Source organism: Geotrypetes seraphini, chromosome 19, assembly GCF_902459505.1.
Source record: "Geotrypetes seraphini chromosome 19, aGeoSer1.1, whole genome shotgun sequence".
Classification (NCBI taxonomy): domain Eukaryota; kingdom Metazoa; phylum Chordata; class Amphibia; order Gymnophiona; family Dermophiidae; genus Geotrypetes; species Geotrypetes seraphini.
Window position 1 is genome coordinate 15,032,083 of NC_047102.1, and position 21,448 is coordinate 15,053,530.

The 21,448-nt window shown below is 41.8% G+C and overlaps 1 protein-coding gene across 1 annotated transcript in view; it reads left to right on the forward strand.

Moving 5' to 3' along the window:
• Positions 1 to 1,071: 1,071 nt before the first annotated feature.
• PTH (parathyroid hormone) overlaps positions 1,072 to 21,448 on the forward strand; it is a 33,383-nt gene continuing 13,006 nt past the window's right edge. Inside the window, exon 1 of the mRNA XM_033928779.1 lies at positions 1,072 to 1,144. Coding sequence (XP_033784670.1) covers positions 1,101 to 1,144 — 44 coding nt within the window. The 5' untranslated portion in view covers positions 1,072 to 1,100. The remainder of the gene's footprint in view (positions 1,145 to 21,448) is intronic.

Sequence of the window (21,448 nt, forward strand, 5' to 3'; positions counted from 1 at the left end):
GTGCCGTTTTGAATATCTGGCCCTCTGTGTGCTTTTTTTTTTTTGTCCTTGAGTATGCACTCATTGAGTGTGCACTCCTCCCAGTGTGCAACAAGGACAAAAGATGCCTGGCCCTGGAGATAATGAAAGCCTACTAGAATACAGTATACTCATTATGTGCTCACTCAGTGACTGTCTTGGAAATAATGTAAAGCCAGAGTACGCGCTCAATGACTGCCCTGGAAATATCGTAAGCCATTACCAGAGTGTGCACTCATTGAATGTGCACTCCCCAGAGTGTGGCTTACATTATTTCCAGGACTGTCACTGAGTGTGCACACTTATGTATTCTAGTAGGTTTTCATTATCTCCAGGGCTAGGCACTTTTGTCCTTCTCAGTGTGCACTTCCCTTCGCTGCGGTGGACACTTATCGACTAGTAGAGAGACAGATGTACATGTCAGCCAAATGAAAAGAATCCTGCATGAGTGTAAACTCATTGACTGGTAAGGGGAATGTTCACTCATTACTTGAGACCTTCATTGCAGCGGACACTTAATCACATGGAAGCACGTGCAAATGAGAGCTCTGATTCTCATGACAACCAGATAAAGAGGAAGCGTGCATAAATACACACTCTACCACACATTGATCATATTCTCATGCAAGCTTCTTTCTATCTGTCTGACTTTCTCTCTCAAACAACCACACTCTCAAAATGTTTGCAGCACAGTAAACGCACACGCCACGTGAATGCTAAGGAGTAATTCACAAATAGTATCTCAAAACCCTAAATAGAAACAAAATAGGGATTAGCAAGCACTGACAAACCGGCTTGGTATTGTGAAAATTATCACGAGGTAGGAAAAAGCCTCATATCCCCTCCTCCATCCCAACAATATATAACAATTGTAGATCAATAGGAGGCTTTATAGGGGTTAGTATAATCACTGGCATAAAAAACCTCCTCTATTAATGTTTCACTAAATGAAAGACTTATGCAATGCAATGAAATCCCTAAGTTGTTTATACTACATTGAGAGACTACAAAATGATAAAGCAACTAATGCTTCATCAGAGCAATACTAAATAAATCTGGAAGAGATATACCACCCGTTGACGATGGCCAGTGTTTCGCTTCAACAAAGCTGCCTCAGGACGTGCAGGTAACCAATCTCTTAGTGAAGCTCCGAATCAAAAAACATGGCAGCTTTCTCTCTCCCCCATGTGCACTTGGTGAGGGAGTGGTAAGAGCAGAGGTAGGGAGATAGACATTCGATTGATTGTCCACTCACTGCAGTGAGGTTCTCCAGCAATGGGTGCGCTGAATGTCAGCCAGATGGAAGGAAGCCTACATGAGGGTGTGCTCGTTATCGTGTAGATCTCTCTCGTTTTCTCCTTAACACTCAGTGGAAGATTCTCAAAGCGTTGCAGTAAAAACCGACAGGCTACTGTCGAGGCCGTTCTTGTAACGATGTTAAAAAAGCAAGTCATTCTCCAAAAACAGTGCATGCAAATGAGATTTGCGGAGCATAGGCTCGCTAAATTTACTTGAGATGAGTCGCTGGTGGTAGTGATCGGCACCTTACTTTCCTGTCGGGATCTGAGCCAATCGGTGCTCAGACACTGATCAGGAAGTAAGGCTACGCCAGCTCAGACCTGTTGCCAAATTGTGGCCGCAAAATGTGGCACAACAAGGTTAGGGAATCACTCGGCGATTATAGAGAATCGCTTGGATTGCTCATTTTAATATGAATGACCTCGTTGTACTACATTTGCAGGGCAGGATCGGAGAGTGCTAAGAAACTCGGAAAAGACCATGGCAAGCCATTTTGAGAATCTGCCGCTAAAATACATGCATGCTAACCTGGAACTGGTTTGGCGAGCATGTTAAAGGCACATTTTAGTCTTGAGCCCAAACTTCGTTTGTTATCTTTCTTCTCTTATCACCTGAGTGCGCAGTCAACTATCCCCCCTTGAAACAATTTACACATATGCAGACGATATCCTTATCCTCCTCGAAACAGACCAGAACCTTACAAACCTCCAAGAGAACATCACCTCATGCATAATGAGACTTCATGCCTGGTCCCTCTCTGTTCAGATGAAATTAAATGAATCAAAGACAAAACTACTCTGGCTCGGCCCAAAGTTAGCATACCTGCCCACCCTCTTCACTCTACCCACAGGTCCCGCTCTTCGCCTTGAGTTCTCAAGCAAGGTCCTCGGCATCATTATCGATTCCTCCCTCTCCCTAAACGATCACCTGAACTCCTTGGCAAAATCATGTTTTTTCAGCCTCCACATGCTGAGGAAAGTTAGATCCTATTTCCACCAAAAACACTTTACCGTCCTGGTACAATCCATCATCTTATCCAAACTCGATTACTGTAATGCCATTTACCTGTGCCTAACAAAAAAAAGTCTTCACAGACTCCAGCTCATCCAGAATACTGCGGCCAAATTGATTTTTGCTAAACGCAAATTTGATCACGTCTCCCCCTTACTTACCAAGCTTCACTGGCTCCCTGTACTTTCCAGAATTCACTTCAAATGCTCCTGTCTAGCTTTCAAGATAATTCATGGCATCTTTCCGCCACTAATCCCTCTATCCTTCCTCGCCCAAACGCCTGCTACCACCAGATCCGCCCACAGACATAAACTATCCTTCCCCTCTCTACGTGGCATCCCCCACGCAGGCAAACTGGGAAGATCCCTCCTCTCCAAAATCACGGGCCTTTGGAACGATCTCACTATCCCGCTGCGGAACCTGGGCTCCCTCCAACTGTTCCGGAAACAACTGAAAACCTGGCTTTTCTCTAATATATAACATCTCCTTCTTACTTCCCCTCTTTTTCATATGCTCTTGTAAACTCTCTCTCCCCTCTCTTCTTGTATTTTTAAGCTTTGTAAACCGTGTCGAGCTCCGCTTCCGTGGAGATGATGCGGTATATAAACTTAAGGCTTAGTTTAGTTTAGTTTAGTCAATCCGGTTACCTATTCAGCTCAAATGTAAGTATTTTGCACCCACTAAATGGGTGCAAAATCATGCAGGTTTCCTTCTATGTGGCTGAAATGTTGATCTCTCCCTCCCTTTACCACTTAGGCCTAAATTAACTAAACTCACCAATCTGGATCGTTGTTGGGCGATTCGCGGCCACGTTTTGTCGCGCGACCAACTCACTACAGATTCAGCATGCAAATGATCCGATCGGACGCCCGCCCGCAAGCAATCCCACGGATCGCTGTAGAGCGATCGAGATGCATGCACAGATTATCCTTGTTGGTTGTAGAAGCCATATGCGCATGCGTTTGCTCTTCGCACAAGCGAGCTCAAAATAAAGGGGGAGGGGAGGCTGCAGTTTACTTGCTGGCCCTACGAGTGGACATTTTAAAAGGAATGAATTTTGTGCAGCCAGATTATGGAACCGAACACGCTTTAAACCCACGGGTTAAAACCACGGGCTATATATTTTCGCAGAATATATAAAAAGGAAGTTCGTATGCATATGTATAGATATTTTATAGTTTTGCAGTTTTACAGTTTTATATTTTTAATTTTGATGGTTGGGGGTTCTAAACTCGATACTGGGATTTCAGGGCGGCAGAGATCAGGAGAGTCGGCAAGGACAGGAAGCGACTGCTCCTCAGCGGTCGCTTCATTTTGGATCGGCAAACCCAATCGGTGTTTCTTCTTCTGCTTAGTGAATCGATGGCTTTCTACTTATGCATGCCATTTCCCCTCATTTGCATGGGCAGATCGGATCGGGTGGGAGATTGATCGGGCAGAAGGTTAGTGCATTGGGTCTGGGTCAGGGAACGATCGCAAACTGGTCGGGACACGATCAGGACATGAACGGTGAGTTTAGTGAATCTAGACCTTAGTGAGCATACATTCATGAAGGTTGAGTGCTAAGGGGATAAAGAGAATGAAAGAGAGACCTACATTTCAGCTGGATAGAATGAAGTATGCTTGAATGTTCACTCACTGAGTGGTAAGCAGACACAAAAATCTGCATATCAGTCAGAGGGAAACCAGTTTGAATGTGCACTCATTGAGTGGTAAAGAGACACACATCTCAGCAACATAGGAGTCTGCACGAGTGCCAGTCGAGTATGCACTCAGTGAGAAGAAGTGAGAGATCTACATTCGAAGGAAATCTGTATGAGTGCATACTCATTGAAATTTGAATATTTATTTATATACAACTTATAACCTAAGTGGTGTACATTCAGGTACTCAAACATAGTAAGGGAAGAGGGAGTAAGTGTGTGTGTGAGAGAGATGTACAGATCAGCCACATAGAAGGAAGCCTGCCTGAGTGCAAATGCAGATAGATCTACATGTCAGTTTGTAAAAAGGAAGCCTACGTTAGTGCATAGTCATTGAGTGGATTTAAGGAAGCCAGCATATGTGATAAGGGGAGGGAGAGCTCTGTTTCATCCAGATGAAATGAAGTCTGCTTGAGGGAGTGCTCATTGAGAGATAAGTGGATAGAATATTGAGTATCCACCATTGAGTGAGCACTCCTTTTTATCTGGCTGACATGAGAAGTTGAGCACTCATTTGCAGAAGCTTCCATGTAATTAAACGTCCACCACAGTAAAGGTCCTTCACTAAGGTCCACATTAAGTGAATGTGCACTTAGTGAGACTGTAGTGGACACAATCACATGGAAGGTTCTGCAAATGAGTTCTCAGATTCTCACGTCAGCCAGATGAAAAGGAGTGTTCGCTCAGTCCTGGTGACCTTCACTGTGATGAGCAATCAATTGTCTGGCTCTCTTTCTCTGCCCTTACCACTCTCAGGCTGTATGGATGACAATTAGATCTGGAACCCTCTGTGGTGGGATTCTGATGGTTAGGTCCAAGGGAAACCTGGTTATGTGTGAAAAAAGTTTTGGGAGACTCTCCTGAAACTTGTACATTGAGGATGCCAAATGAGCAGACAGCCAGAAGCATTGGCTGATTAGAAACCTGAAAACTCCCTGACCTGGCTGCAAGACTGGCCCAAGGGTATATTGGACTCTAGGCTAATCTTCAGACATGCATCCTTCCCCCTCCCTGGAGCAGCTCAAGGTTCTAATCTCCCCATAAACCAGCATCTCCCCTTTCTCGTTCCCTTCCCCTCCATCTCCTATCCCCTCCAGCATCCCACTTCCCTTCTCTACCTCCTCCATTCAAAAGGCCAGTATAACCTCTTCCCATCTTTCCCTCTCTCCAGGTGGCCAACATACCCCTTTCCACTCCCTACTCCTTCATTCAGCATCTCTTCTCTTCTCCCCTTCCCTATCCCTCCTCCCCCTGTCCAGCATCTTCCATTCTTTGATGTCCCTGCCCCCGCTGCACTACCTCGTCCTGAACCCGGGCCAAACTCTCAAGCAGACTTTATACTGGCACATAACCTTAAGCATAGGCCTGTGCTCAAGTGCTGCCTCATTCCACTCCCTTCCAACACAGGAATTGTCAAGAGAGGCGGCAGCATTTCAGCAGAAGCCTAGGTTTCAAGGCCATGCGCCAGTACAGAATCTGCTGAGACTTCAGCCCAGGTCTGGAAACAGGTAAGAGGTTAAGAAAGAGAGGGCAGAAGCTGGACATGAGATGGGGTTGGGAATGGGAGAGGTGATGCTGCCATCCCCCAGATACTGGTACCCTAGGTGGAAACCTTGCTTGCTTACTGCCCGGGCTGGCTCTACTGCATGGGAGGATTATGCAATCCCTTGTGTTGCGACATCTTTTACAGTGAAGTCTGAAGCCATAAAACCTATCTGGAGTTGTGATTATTTATTCATTCAATTTTCTATATCGTTCTCCCAGAACAGTTTACATGAATTTATTCAGGTACTCAAGCATTTTTCCTTGTCTGTCCTGGTGGGCTCACAATCTATCTAGTGTACCTGGGGCAATTGGGGGATTAAGTGACTTGCCCAGGGTCACAAGGAGCAGCTTGGATTTGAACCCACAACCTCAGGGTGTTGAGGCTGTAGCTTTAACCACTGCACTACTCTAGAAATCAAAAGGTAGCAAAAGTGAGCCACGTATGGGACAATGATGCCATTGTGACATCACTGATGAGGCTGGCTCTTATTGGTGGAATGAGGCATTATGATGTCACAATACCAGCTCTGGTTATCAGAGGCTGAAACTTTTCACACTATTTATTTATTCAGTTTTCTATATTATTCTCCCAGGGAAGCTCAGAACGGTTTACATGAATTTATTCAGGTACTCAAGCATTTTTCCCTGTCTGTCCCGGTGGGCTCACAATCTATCTGATGCACCTGGGGCAATGGGGGGATTAAGTGACTTGCCCAGGGTCACAAGGAGCAGCGTGGGTTTGAACCCACAACCTCAGGGTGATGAGGCTGTAGCTTTAACCACTGTGCCACACTCTCCCCATTGTTGGCAGCCAGAAGGTTAACTAGTGTAGACTAGAGCTGCCTGATTCAGAGAAAAAATTTTGATTCAATTTGATTGGCCTATTGAAATGATTTTTCAATTCAATTCGCTTTCAATCACACAGTTTTTTAAGTTTAAAGTTGAACAGATTATTATTGTAAAATTAAACGAGCCAGATTAATACAAGTCGATCATGTACAGTCAATGGCAACAGAAAACCATGTCCGTTTCATACAAACAGAACACAGATATACCCTCGCCCAGTGTGGCATAAGTAATCAGAAACTAAAGATAGAAATATATAAAAGGCATGTAAAAACATGATAAAAAAAAAAAAGATATATAAAGACAAAAGTTAAACTGAACAGGCAAGAAGCCAGACTCTGCATAAAGTGAAACACCACAGAAACAGTAACACATGGCCCCTAACACTGTGTAAAATATAAAGACAGCAGATGTAAATTGGAAAAAAACTGACAAAAATCACCACTTTACAAATTAACAAACAGAAATAAAACAAAAATGGGAAATAAGAAAATACCATTTTATTGGACTAATCCATTTTTAAAATTAGCTTTCAGAGGCCAAAACCTCATTCTTCAGGTCAGTACAGTATACTGCTATTACGGTATCCTGTCCTGGTTAGTAAAAAATGTGTTACAATGAGTCTAATAAAAAGATGACTTTATTTTCATTTTCTATTTAAAAACATCAATTCAACTACAATAAAACAACAAAATAATCTTTTTCTACCTTTTGTCATTTCTGCTTTAATCATTCTCTTCACTCTCTTCTTTCCATCCATCACCTGTCCTCTCTCTCTCTTCCAAGCATCGGCTGCTCTCTCTCTCTCTTCCCCTTCCATCCCCTTGTGGCCTTGCCTCTCCTTCTGTCCAGCTTTCCCCCTTCTGTTTCCTTTGTCCTCCTACACTCTTCATCCCAGAGCAAACATCTCTCTCTCTTTTTTTTTCTTCATTTATGGATTTAGCATCTTTCCCACTCTTCTCATTTCTTTTTCTCTCTCTCTCTTTTCCCTCTGCCCCAGCATCTCTCTTTTCCTCTTCCCCACTGCCTTATCTCTCTCTTGTCTCCAGCCATCTCCTTCCCTACCTACCCTGTAGTAAGGCATCTTCCCTCCCCCCGCCCCGAGATTTGCAACCTTCATCCATGCCCCACACAAGGTTTGATAACTCCCCTTATTCCCTTCCCCTCCTCCTTCACTCTCTTTCTTTGTCACCCCCTTATACACACCGTCAGTAGCGCATCCTTCACAGCACATTGCTCTTGCTGGCATTGGGCCTTCCTTTCTGCCAGGTCCCACCTACTTCCTGTTTCCTTGAAGACAGGACCTGGCGGAGAGGAAGGCCCAACACTGGCAAGAGCAGCATGTTCTGAAGGCTGCCACTGTGGAGAAGTTCCCGGACCATGATGCTAGACCTGCACTGAATCGGTGAGGCTCATTTTTGTACCAGATCGAATCGATCCAGCTGAAGTGAATTGGTGAATCGATTCGAATCAGGAATCGGGCAGCTCTAGCGTCGACCTCACACAACATACCTGGTTATAATGTAGGATCACTTATACACCATCAAGGGTTGGACCAAGTTTTTTTTTAATGTTATTGCATATTACACTATAGACCTGATACAGTGCAGATTCACTTACAATGAGAAATATCTTTGATCTCAGCGTCTGCAATATATGGGGTGTACAGCATACCGTGTTAGCCTCTGCTAAAGTAACCCTTATTTTCATACAGAAGCTGAATTAGCTCCTTCACTAGAACTTGCAACACCACTGAAGATAAGCTAAATGGGTTAGGCTGAAGTATCCTGTTTAGATTCTCTCACTATGTAGAAGTGGAACTAGCTTTATCAATAGCCTTTTGTCACTATTGACATTATTTTGCAATGGCCTTAAGTAAATTAAGACTGGAATTCATCTTTTGTGTGAAGAACATCCAATGTTGACACGGTGCGAATAAATATAGACAACGAGCAGGCACTGAAAAGTTCTCAGTCCAACCAAGATGGGAACGATGTGGAGTTACGAAATTTACAAGTTATTCCACATATTTATCCCTAAGTTCAACACACTTGACAGATGGTGTCTGGAGTTGATGTAACCCTTCCCAAAAAATACTCTGATGGCTAGTCACTGAAATACTGCTCTGCTGCTGCAATCACCTCCGAATCACTCCCAAATGATCGCCTTTCAAACTCTTTTTAAGGTTTGGAAACAGAAAATAGTTGGAGCAAGATCTGTAGAGTAAGGTGGATGGTCTAGTCACTGAAACCCCAACGGCATCAAAACATCCATTGTTATGTCAGCTTTTTGAGCAGGTACATTATCTTGCAAAACCAGAGGAAGTAATCCTGCACCCAGGACCCGCCCACCAGGGGATGCGTGAATTAATTTTGACTCGTATTTCCTCGAATTATAGTCACTATAATCATATACATATGTTTAGAGGTCAAATTAATAACAAAACTGCTAATAAAGTATTGATATAGCATGTAGGGGTCAAAATGACCCCAGTGGGACTCAGTGGTTGCAAAACTTTCCAGGCCTTCCAGGGTTAATGGAGCAAATTTCTTGATATTATAGCTATAACTTTTATGTTTTCACACTCAGCAATGATACATTTATAAAAAGACATTTTATGCAAATAATCTAGCAGTATTTTATTAAATGAACCTTCAATATCTGCACTTTATTATAGAATAGAAATTTAACATATAGTACTTTGCTAAGAGCTAAACACAGGGCCGGATTTTCCTATAGGCTAACTAGGCTTCAGCCTAGGGCCTCAAGATCAAGAGGGGCCTACATTCAAATTGTTAGCAAAATTAAAATGATACTATTCTAAAAACAGTGAACACTAAAACACTGAACTATATATGGTGCTGAGAATAAATGTCCAAATAAGTGTTCTCGACTTTTTTTTATTTATTATCCGTGTCACATTTTTTATAAAGGTTAGTACCAATAACAACATGTTTCATTTTAACATATTGATATATATCACAGTAATGATGTATTTTATTATCTCTCATGTAATTTACAAACTTAAAAATGGGAGGTGAAAGGGCCTCATAAGTGGAATAGCCTAGGGCCTCTTTTCATCTAAATCCGGCCCTGGCTAAACATATCATCTTCCAATGGTGTTCCCAAACACTCAAGCATTCACCAAAAAGATGTGATCCAAACATAGGAGCCAGCCCTGTGGGTGCTTGAGCAGTCCTTGATTATGTCCACTACAGAGAGGCAATTTCAGTTGGGTTTAGCACCCTTGGATTGATCCAAATCCAGCTAAATATTAAATGATGTACCATTTTAATTTACTTTATAAAGTTGTTTTCCGAGATATCACATGTGCCAAGATATTTTGTTCATTTGTATCAGTAATGAGAAGGAAAGAAGGGGACTGAAACTAGAGATATGAAAGGATAATAATAATAATAACTTTATTCTTCTATACCACCACAATCGTGTGACTTCTAGGCGGTTCACAACAAAGAGAGCTGGACAATCAGCGAGTTACAACATGTAGATAGACAGTGAATTTACAGTATACAGAATCTTAAAAATGCAGCGTATTACAATATACAGTTGTAGCTGATGTATGAGGAGAAGGAATCTTCCAAGGCTGTATCATCAAAGCTGAGGAATGGTGAATGAATAACTAGCCAGAGACACAACAGATATTTGGGGAAAATGTAGTTGGAATGTTGGTTCATGTTACTGCCTCTGTTTTGAGTAATTTTACTGATTTTTCACCTATTCCCAGCAAACAAAATGAAACATATTATTAAAATGCTCAGATCTTTAACTCCCTCCCCCCCCCCACCCTTTTTACAAAAGCATAGAGCGGTTTTTACACCGGAATGCTATGAGCATCGGAGTTGTTACTACCATGGCCAGCACTAAAAAACAGCACTATGCTTTTGTAAAAGGTAATGGATTTCATATAACAGCAAAACAGTTTATATATTTATCTTATGCAGGTGCTTTCTCTATCCATGATGGGCTCACAAACTAGGTTTCGTACCTGGGGCAATATTGTCCAATGTATTTGTGATAGGCTTTCTATAGGCATAAGAATAGCCTTACTGGATCAGACCCATGGTTCACCTAGCCTAGCACTCCATCTTCATGGTGGCCAGTCCAGGTCACAAGTACTAGGCAAAACCCCAAATAGTAGCAACATTCCATGCTATCAATCCAGGGCAAGCAGTGGGTTCCGCCATGTCTGTCTCAATAGCAGACTATGGACTTTTCCTCCAGGAACTTGTCCAAACCTTTTTTTAAATCAGCTACGTTAACCACTCTTATGACATCCTCTAGCAATGCATTTCAAAGTTTAACTATTCTCAGTGAAAAAATATTTCCTTCTATTGGTTTTAAAAGTATTTCCTTGTAACTTCATTGAGTGTCCCCTAGTCTTTGTCATTATTGACGGAGTGAAAAATCGATCTACTTGTACCCATTCTACTCCACTCAGGATTTTGTAGACTTCAATCATATCTCCCCTCAGCCGTCTCTTTAGTCTTTCCTTATACAAGAGGAGTTCCATCCCCTTTTATCATCTTGGTTGCTCTTCTTTGAACCTTTTCTAGTTCTGCTATATCTTTCTTGAGATAAGGAGACCAGAACTGCACACAATACTCCAGATGTGGTTGCACCATGGAGCAACAGAGGGGCATTATAACATTCTAAGTCTTGTTAATCATCCCGTTTTTAATCATTCCTAGCATCCTATTTGCTTTTATGGCCGCCGCCGCACATTGGGCGGCAGAAGATTTCATCGTATTGTCTACGATGACACCCAGATCCTTTTCTTGGGCGCTAACCCCCAAGGTGGACCCTAGCATCCGGTAACTGTGATTCGGATTATTCTTCTCACAGTGCATCACTTTGCATTTGTCTACATTAAATTTCATCGGCCACTTGGACGCCCAGTCTTCCAATTTCCTAAGGTCTGCCTGCAATTTTTCACAATCCGCATGCGTTTTAACAACTTTGAACAGTTTAGTGTCATCTGCAAATTTAATCGCCTCACTCATTGTTCCAATTTCCAGATCATTTATAAATAAGTTAAATAGAACTGGTTCCAGTACAGACCCCTGCGGCACTCCACCGTTTACTCTCCTCCATTGAGAAAAATGACCATTTAACCCTACCCTCTGTTTTCTATCCAATAAGCAATTCCTAATCCACAACTGAATTTTACTACCTATCCCATGACTCTTTAATTTTCTCAGGAGCCTCTCATGAGGAATTTTGTCAAAAGCTTTCTGAAAATGTAGATATAGCTCATCAACCGGCTCACCTTTATCCACGCCTTCAAACCTTCAAAGAAGACAAGCAAATTAGTGAGGTAAGACCTCCTTTGGCTGAACCCATGCTAACTCTGTCCCATTTAATCATGATTGTCTACAAGATCCACAATTTTATTTTTGTAAATTGTTTTCTCTATTTTGCCCAGCACTGAAGTCAGGCTTAAACAACTGCCCCTCCCCTCCCCCCCACCACACACACCAGAATAGATAATGCCAAGTAAATTAAGGCTTGAACCTAGAAGGATTAATATCATTCTTCGCTTGGGTACTGGGAATTCCTGTGTCTGTTGCATTCTTCTGGATAGTCCTACTGTCCTCTAAACTAGAAGGACAGTGCCATCTAGTGAATCCACTGAACCTTTGTTTCACCAGAAGACAGAATGAGAGAATAGCCTTACGAAATAATTTACTGAGAGCTCTGATGAGTGAGAAATAGTGCTCAAAGAGTGTGAGAGCAAGAAAGATTTCAAATGAGTGTGACACACTCCTAACGAGTGAGGCTTGGAATCTCTGCCCTTGACTGACATTTTGAATAACTCAAGTTTTGTTGACATTTGTTTTTCCGTTGGACCCATTAATGCAATTTGATGGTTTTAACAAAATCTGCCACCATTTCACCTGCTTTGTTAGTACTGTACCTTTTTCCCAGCCTCTCTGTGTTTGAAACGGTTTGCCTTTAGTCCCTCCTGTCAGAGAACATTTTCTATCCGCATGGCAATTTGATAAACTCAGCAAATGAAAATATCCACCAGGTGCTATAATAAAAGTTCTCAAAATTAAAATACACAGCAGAGAGGCCGAGATCTGTAGAACTCCAGAGGACCGGGGTCATCGGAAGCTCTACACATTTTTAATCCTCAATTTAAAATACGGAGAAAGACATTGGCAGGTCCAGTGATCCTGGCTTGTTTGGGATCTAGTTTGTCTCTTCAGCATGGTGTTGGCCTACCCAAGCCCTCGGTAATGACTTTGGGCACCTTATAGGTAATTTTATAAGGGGGAATGTAGTTTTAGGTTGAAATATGTACCTGGGTTAGGTGCCATTGACTCATATTTGAGTCCTCGCGACTTCATAATGATATCAAGTTTTCATGGTAGAATACAGAAGTAGATTGGCGGGCCTTTCTTCTGCATAGTATAAATTTGATGTCACTGTTGCCACATGAAACGCAATCCTCCGCCTCCAGCACTGCCCATCTGCTGCTGCCCAGATGGGTGGTACATAGCTAGTCTGACATCTCCGCTGAAACCTGTCCGCTTTGGGAGGCCCTGCTGGCAGTGAAACTACCGACGGCATAGCTTTCAGTTTCTCAGATGCGTGCAGGCTCCAGTGGCATGGCAATGAAGTATGTGCCTAGCTTTGGGTTATTTTAGTCGTTAACATGTATGTATATGTGCTAACATAGGCGAGTAAATGACCTTTTATAAAATTGTGACCAGTGTAAAATACATGTGTTGCTAAGAGGCAAATGACTGTTCCTTTCCCATTCCAGCCCCGAACTAGACTGTGTGAGGAGCAGAACAAAGAGGTAGGCCTTCTTTCAATTAAACAAAGATATTATAGTCTTGGAGGTCTTTATCCTGGGCAAACAATAGGTAATTCTTCATGGAACCCAAGCACAGTAACAGGTAGAGCTTTGGATTCTTGCCCAGAAATAGCTAAGAAAAAAATTAAAAAGTTTAAATTGAATCAGGTTGGGCAAACTGGATGGACCATTCGGGTCTTTATCTGCTGTCATCTACTATGTTATTATGTTACTATGAGAAAATGGCAAACTCTTTCACATCCATAGTCAGAAATAACCATACAAGTTCATGTAGAACTCATTCGTTACAATGATCTTTTCTTTAGTTGGATTTTTTAAATTCTTGTTTTTATACAACCATGGAAGCGGTTTCTAGCACAGGCCGGCACGCTGAATACTCTGCGCTACTCCCGATGCTCATAGGAACTCTCCGCTTCCTTTACAAAGCTGCGCTAGCATTTTTAGTACCGGCCGTGGTGGTAACAACTCAGACACTCATAGCTCCACAACATAATTATGAGAAAAAGGTGGGAAAATCAGTGCAAATACCCAGTATAGTATCATGGGTTTGACAATTGTTCTGCAAGGTTAGTCATCTTGTTCACTGTTCCTCCAATGAACCTTTCTCCTTGAATGTATGAAAATACAGTAAATCTAATATATCCATGGTTTATTTTTCATTTAAAAAAAAAAACCAAACCACCCAGAAACGAGAATTCTCTATTTGTAATACAAGAAAGCAAATCCCAGGATTGTGGAAGGATTCATAAATTAACAGAGCATAAGAAAAGCGTTAATGCATTGTGTGGATCAAATGTGTTAGCAGAGAAGAATAAAATGACAGAACATATACATAATCATTGATTAATGAGAGAACGCCAACATGGATTTTGCCAAAGGAAATCTTGCCTCACCCAATCTAAACATAGAAACATAGAAATAGACGGCAGATAAGGGCCCACGGCCCATCTAGTCTGCCCACCTTAATGTCCCTCCCCTACCTTTGCCCTGTGAATAGATCCCATGTGCCGATCCCATTTGGCCTTAAAATCAGGCACGCTGCTGGCCTCAATCACCCGTAGTGGAAGACTATTCCAGCGATCAACCACTCTTTCAGTGAAAAAGAATTTCCTGGTGTCACCTCGTAGTTTCCCTCCCCTGATTTTCAACGGATGCCCTCTTGTTGTCGTGGGACCCTTGAAAAAGATTTCTTTGAAGGGATGAATGAAAATATGGATAAAAGTGAGACGTTTGATATTGTGTATTTGGATTTTCAAAAGCCATTTGACATAGTACCTCATGAAAGAATAGAATAGAATAGGAGGTAATGTCCTATTATGGATTAAGAGCTGGTTGAAAGACAGAAAAAAAAAAAAAAGAGGTTTAAATGGTCATTATTCTCAATGGAGAAGAGTAAATAGTGTGATTGGTGATTTAAATAGTGGGGTTCCCCAGGGGTCTGTGCTGGGATCGAATTTGCTGATGACACAAAGTTGTTAAATTGCATGAGGACCTTGTGAGACTGAGACTGGGTTTCAAAATGGCAGCTGGCATTTAATGTGAGCATGTGCAAAAGTGATGCATGTGGAAAAGAGGAACCCAAACTATAGATATGTGATGCTGGGTTCCAGGTTAGGAGTCACGGCCCAGAAAAAGGATCTAGGTATTATCGTTGAGGATACATTGAAACCCTTGGCTCAATGTGCGGCGGCAGCTAAGAAAGCAAATAGAATGTTAGGAATTATCAGGAATAGAATGGAAAACAAAGATGGAAATGTTATACTGTAATGTAATGTAATGTAATTTATTTCTTATATACCGCTACATCCGTTAGGTTCTAAGCGGTTTGCCCCCTGTATCACTGCACCTCGACTACTATATGCAATTCTGATTATTGTACCTCAAAAAAGATATAGCGGAATTTGAAAAGGTATAGAGAAGGGCAATGAAAATGATAAAAGAGTTGGGACGATTTCCCTATGAGGAAAGGCTAAAGTGGCTAGGGCTCTTCAGCTTGAAGAAAAGATGACTCAGGAGTGATATGACAGAGGTATAAAATACTTAGTGGAATAGAAAGGTTATGTGTGAATCACTTGTTCATTCTTTCCAAAAATACTAAGACTAGGGGGCATATGAGGAAGCTACTATGTAGTAGATTTAAAACAAACTGGATAAAATATTTCTTCACACAACATGTAATTAAACTCTGGAATTCATTGCTGGAGAATGTGGTAAAATTAGTTAGCTTAGCGGGGTTTTAAAAAAGTTTGGATAATTTTCTTTAAGAGATGTCTATAGGCCATTATTGAGATGGCTTGGGGGAAATCCACTGCTTATTCCTAGGATAAGCAATATAAAATCTGTCTTACTACTTGGGATCTAGATAGGGACCTGGGCTGGCCTCTATTGGAAACAGGATACTGGGCTTGATGGACCTTCATTCTGTCCCAGTATGGCAATTCTTAGATTTTTATGGGAGCCAAGCATAGGATAATCAAGCCATTATGACATCACTGATGAGATTGGCTCTTAGACATTGGTGGAATGAGTCATTATGACATCACAATCTCAACTCTTTGGGTTTCTGCCAGGTACTTGGGACCTGGAATGGCCACTGTTGAAACAGGATACTGGGCTTGAGGGACCTTCAGTTTGTCCCAGTTTGGCAATTCTTATGTTCTTACGAACAGATGAAAGACCTTTGTCACTCCTGCTTAAGCATTAGGCCATACCAATAGGTTTGTCAGTAAATGACCGCCTTCTTATTGGCCGTCCCACCCAAAAAAGCAGAAAGGCGGACTGGCACCTGTGTTTCACAGTCAGGCAGGATTAGGCAGATCTAAGTGAGTGTCACTGACAACGTGTTTATCATACTGGCTTACTGAGATAATGCAGAGACGTGTTTTATTACATGACAAACTGAATGAAGACTTGGGAACAACGAAACAGCTGCTCCTAAGGAGCATTCAAATAATGTAAGGAATGGGAATGATGTTGTTAGAGATTTCTATTGTTTTATTTCTTTTCTAGTACCCCCTTATTCTTTATAAGTGTATATTACAGCCTTAAAACAACTGTTTTACACTCTTTACTTGGTTTGTCAAGCAGCATACTCAATTATGTAAGATTTAAAACCCTATAATATATTACTGTACTACCTTATTTGAGCTAAAATGGAGTGAATGAGTAGTTCAATTCCTACTGCAGTTGCTTGAGCTCTTGTGCAAATCACTTAACTCTATATTATCTCAGGTAGAGACTTAGAGGAAAATGGCCAAGGTACCTGAAGGTAACTTGTCAACAGCTGGTTCTCCAGTGCTTTAGCCATTAAGCCGGGAATGGGGCCTTTTCTGTAGAAGGCTCACATCTCTGGGTCAGAGAGGGAAAAGAGGAGGTTGGGAAACGGGCGTATGCCTCTAGAGCAGGGATGACAGACAAAGGGGAGTGTGTGGCGCAGTGGTTAAAGCTACCGCCTCAGCACCCTGGGGTTGTGGGTTCAAACCCATGCTGCTCCTTGTAACCCTTGGCAAGTCACTGAATCCCCCATTGCCCCAGGTACATTAAGTAGATTGTGAGCCCGCCGGGACAGATAGGGAAAAATGCTTCAGTACCTGAATAAATTAATGTAAACCATTCTATACCGTTCTCCTGGGAGAACAGTCTAGAAAATTGAACAAATAAATAGTGTGAAAAGTTTCAGCCTCTGATAACCAGAGCTGCTATTGTGACATCATAATGCCTCATTCCACCAATAAGAGCCAACCTCATCAGTGATGTCACAATGGCTTCATTGTCCTATATGTGGCTCACTTTTACTACATTTTGATTTCTAGAGTGGCACAGTGGTTAAAGCTACAGCCTCAGCACCCTGAGGTTGTGGTTTCAAATCCCACACTGCTCCTTGTGACCCTGGGCAAGTCACTTAATCCCCCCATTGCCCCAGGTACATTAGATAGATTGTCAACCCACCGGGACAGATAGGGCAAAATGCTTGAGTACCTGAATAAATTCATGTAAACCGTTCTGAGCTCCCTTGGGAGAACGGTACAGAAAAAAATTTAATAAATAAAAATAAAGAGTTCCTTCAGGTGCACTCCAAGCATGCGTGAGAAGGTGCTGGCATGTTTGGAGCAGAAAGGAAGAAGCAGGGAGCGGCAGCGCTGTTATAATTTTGCATGGTGGGGTTGGGTTGGGGGGGGGGAAAGAGATTAATACATTGCCCCTACCCCCTAAATTGCAGGACTGGCTATGCTATTGGTCGGGAGAGAGGAAATAGGAAGGCCAAATCCATTAACTAGATACAGCATAATGTCAGGTAAGTACCTGGGGCCTGATGCAGAGATCAACATTTTACCGACTGCCGTTGCCGTTAAACCCAGTTCCTGGGCTATGTCCAGGCACTGGAATTGAATTTCTGGGTTTCTAAAGCCGGTTAAGTGTAATACCCAGCACTTAACTGGCTATAGGACTGACTTTTATGCAGTCCTATTTAAGCTGGCTAGTGCCATCTCGAATCGAATCTAATCTTCGTTTTATATACCGAATCTACTTCCTAAGGAGCTCAACTCGGTTTACAGTTCATTAAAAAATGAAACATAACAAGTAAAAACTGTGGGATAAAAACAGAAATTGGTTAGATTAGATGGATGGAAAAAGTTAGAAAAAAAGTATGTTGAATTGCTTAAAATTACTATTCCACAGCTAAAAATCAAATTAAATAACCAGGTTTTTAAACTTTTTCAAAATTGATAGAATTGATTTACCAGTCTTAGAGAATCTAGAAGTCCAAGTGCCCACCTCCTCAACCCTAGGCCCATGTTGATCCATTTCATGTACATTTTTCCCCCCATATCAAAATGAAGTTTGATACTGTGGCTTTGGACACCTCTAGCCAATCTGACTTTAGGATACTCATAATGAATATGGATGAGATATTTTTGCATACATTACTCCCATGCTAAGCAATCTCTTTCAAGCATATTTATTGTGAGCACTTAGAGAATGACACAAGGACAAATTTTTCCCGTCCTCGCAGGATCTCTCTATCCCTGTCCCCATGAGCTCTGTCCCTGCCCCATTCCTGCAAACTGTCCTCATCTGCACAAGATTCAAACTCTAAAATCATAAGTAGCAACATTCTAGAGCTCAGGTTGTGATGTCGTAATGCCTCATTCCACCAATGCCTAAGCTCCGCCCTCATCTGCATAAGCCTCAAACACTTTTATATCATAAGTAGCAACATTCTAGAGCTTAGGTTGTGATGTCATAATGCCTCATCCCACCAATGCCTAAGCTCCGTCCTCATCTTCACAAGCATCAAACCCTTTTATATCATAAGTAGCAACATTCTAGAGCTCAGATTCTGATGTCATAATGCCTCATCCCACCAATGCCTAGGCTCCTTTAAAATCATAAGTGTTCGAGGCTTGCTGGAATGGGACGGGGACAGAACTTGTCCCCAAGTTATTCATTATCCTAGAAACCTGACTGATTGGTGTGTTCCAAGGACTGGGATATGAAACCCTTGCTTTACAGATCAAAGAATGTGGCTTCCAGCTGTCCCTAATTAAAGATCTAGTTAAAAACATTTAAAAAAATGATTTATTAAATTTAATCCCACTATTACAGTTGTCTTTTATAAGCCTGCTGAAAAGATTTTTAAACATTTTTCAGAGACTAATTAATAATCCTATAATAGGTGATGAAATGGAGATTAACTGTCAGCAGATGCACACGACATGAGAGCGATGGCGTGGCTTTCCAAAATCAACCAAATTCTTCTGACACACTGTAAGACCTTCTGGCAGCTGTCAAGGAAAACAAACACAGCATGAACCACACACTAACGCCAACATCAAAATGCAGCTCAGAATTGGCCGACTCTCATATTCTGTAGGGCCGTGATGAATCAACTGAAATTTCGGGCTTTCTTTTTTTTTCCCTACATAGGCAATCAAAACTGAAAGGCACAGAAATATCTATTAATGCCTGCTATCAGAATCACTGATAGTGGCTATCTGTAGCTGTTGCTCATGAGACTCTACCAGTGCCAGTTACTACTAGCCCCAGATGGGCTCTCTTTTAGTAACAATTGTACAACAGGTGCATATCCCGACCTACAGACACGCCATCTCTGCAATAAAATAAAGAAATATTTTTTATTGCATGATTTGCATGCACAAAACAGAGACTAGTGCTTAGTAGGAGTTGAGGCATTTTCATGTGAATTCCATTACTTTAATGAATTATGCATACAATCCAGTACGTGCTTTATAGAAGAAATACCCCTATACCCCCCATGTAGAAATTTGGGTGCACAATTTAATTGAATTTGGAACCAATTAGCTCTGGTAATTGGGCACTAATGGTCAATAAGAGAAACTTTATAATAACCCCATGTCCTTTTATAAAACCGCGATAACAGTTTTTAGTGCAGGCCAGCACGCTGAATGCTTTGCACTACTGCCAACGCTCATAGGAACTCTGAGTGTCAAGAGCAGCGCAGAGCATTCAGCGTACCAGCCTGCACGAAAAATCGTGATTGCAGTTTTGCAAAAGAGGGGGGGAGTATATTTATACAAAATAATGGCAAACATGGCGTGGCAAGACGTCTGACAAGGATGGTAAAAAACATAACATGACAAAACATGGTATGGTGAGACACAGCATGGCAAGCACAGTATTGCAATGCTTTAAAAAAATAAAAAAGTATAAATGGACAAGTGAATCACTATAAAAAATATAGAGACCATAAAGGTGACCACACCATTTTGCAAAGGCTTGATCACATGCTGGTAGTGATAATAGGGATGCTCCCCCAGAATGACATACCAATGTGGTACATCACATTTAGGAACAGGATTACAAGTGAGTTGGAATGATTGGAATCAACATTCCTCTGCTATACTTGTCCCACTTTTTCTGCCTCAGACTAGCTGATGACATTGTTGTCCTATTAGTGGCATTACAATTGATCATAATATATAATCACCTTGATTTGGAACACTAATGTCTACGTGTCATGTGTGTTCTTAAACTATATGGGCTTTTTTAAAATTTTTCTTTATATTTTTAATGAATATGAATAAGCAGATGTCCAGTGGCATAGTAAGAGGGGAGTGGCCTGCCCTGGGCATGGTCTTCCTAAGAGTGTGGCACCCCTCTCCACGCCCCATGCTCCTCCTTGCCACGCGCCCTTGCTTTCCCCTGTAATTTTTTTTACTTCCCTGGTGCGAGGTTGCTGCTCACATCAGCATCGGCGCTCTCTCTGTCATCATTTTTGGGACCCGCCCCTAGGAAGTGACATCAAAGGGCAAACCAACCCTGACACGGGCAGGCTGCTCATGCCAGAGAAGTTAAATAAACTACAGGAAAAGGGAAGGGGTGCCAACGCACTGGCTGCCGCTAACCCTTACAAAGCCACTGCGGGCTTCTGGTGTATTGAATGTAATCATCTACTCTGCGCCTCGACCCTGAAGAAAGTGTTGAAACATGATTTCGGGTCAGGAGAGGTGATTCAGATTTTGAAACTATAAATCCCATAGAGGCAATAGTATTTAAAGAATAATAGCAAAAAGTTTCTATATAAAATTCAAAAATCAAAAATTATAAAAAGAGATATTTGGACCAGTGATAGCCCGCACACAGGTTATTAGCCAAGACTGATTCTAACGGCGAATAGCCGCGGGCACTTGAGATCCATAGTCTCCAACAAAATTTTCTGCAGAGACGTACTTGATCTAGCATTAGCCTATTATTGGATATTGAAACAACACGATGGGCTCCTTTTACGAAGGCACGTTAGCGGTTTAATGTGCGTAATAGCGCACACTAAACCGCCGGCCGCGCTAGATGCTACCGCCTCCTTTTACGCAGGCAGTTGTTTTTCGGCTAGTGCGGGGGTTAAACCCGCTAACACGCCTTCGTAAAAGGAGCCCTATGTCATTAGAAGTCGGGCAATGAAAGATAAGTGTTGTAGCGTTAGAACATTGATGAGATTATGAAAATTAATTTTTGGAGTGAAGAATTGTTTTTATAAATTAACTTTGCGGTGAAGAATTATTTATAAAAAGGATCAATGAGGATAAAGGATGATTCCTATCTTATGGTTTAGACAACTGATATCAGTGGAGCAGCTGTCTGAAGATCCCCAAATTTTTTTAATAAACTGATTGAAAATATAATGAAAAATAAAAAAAACATA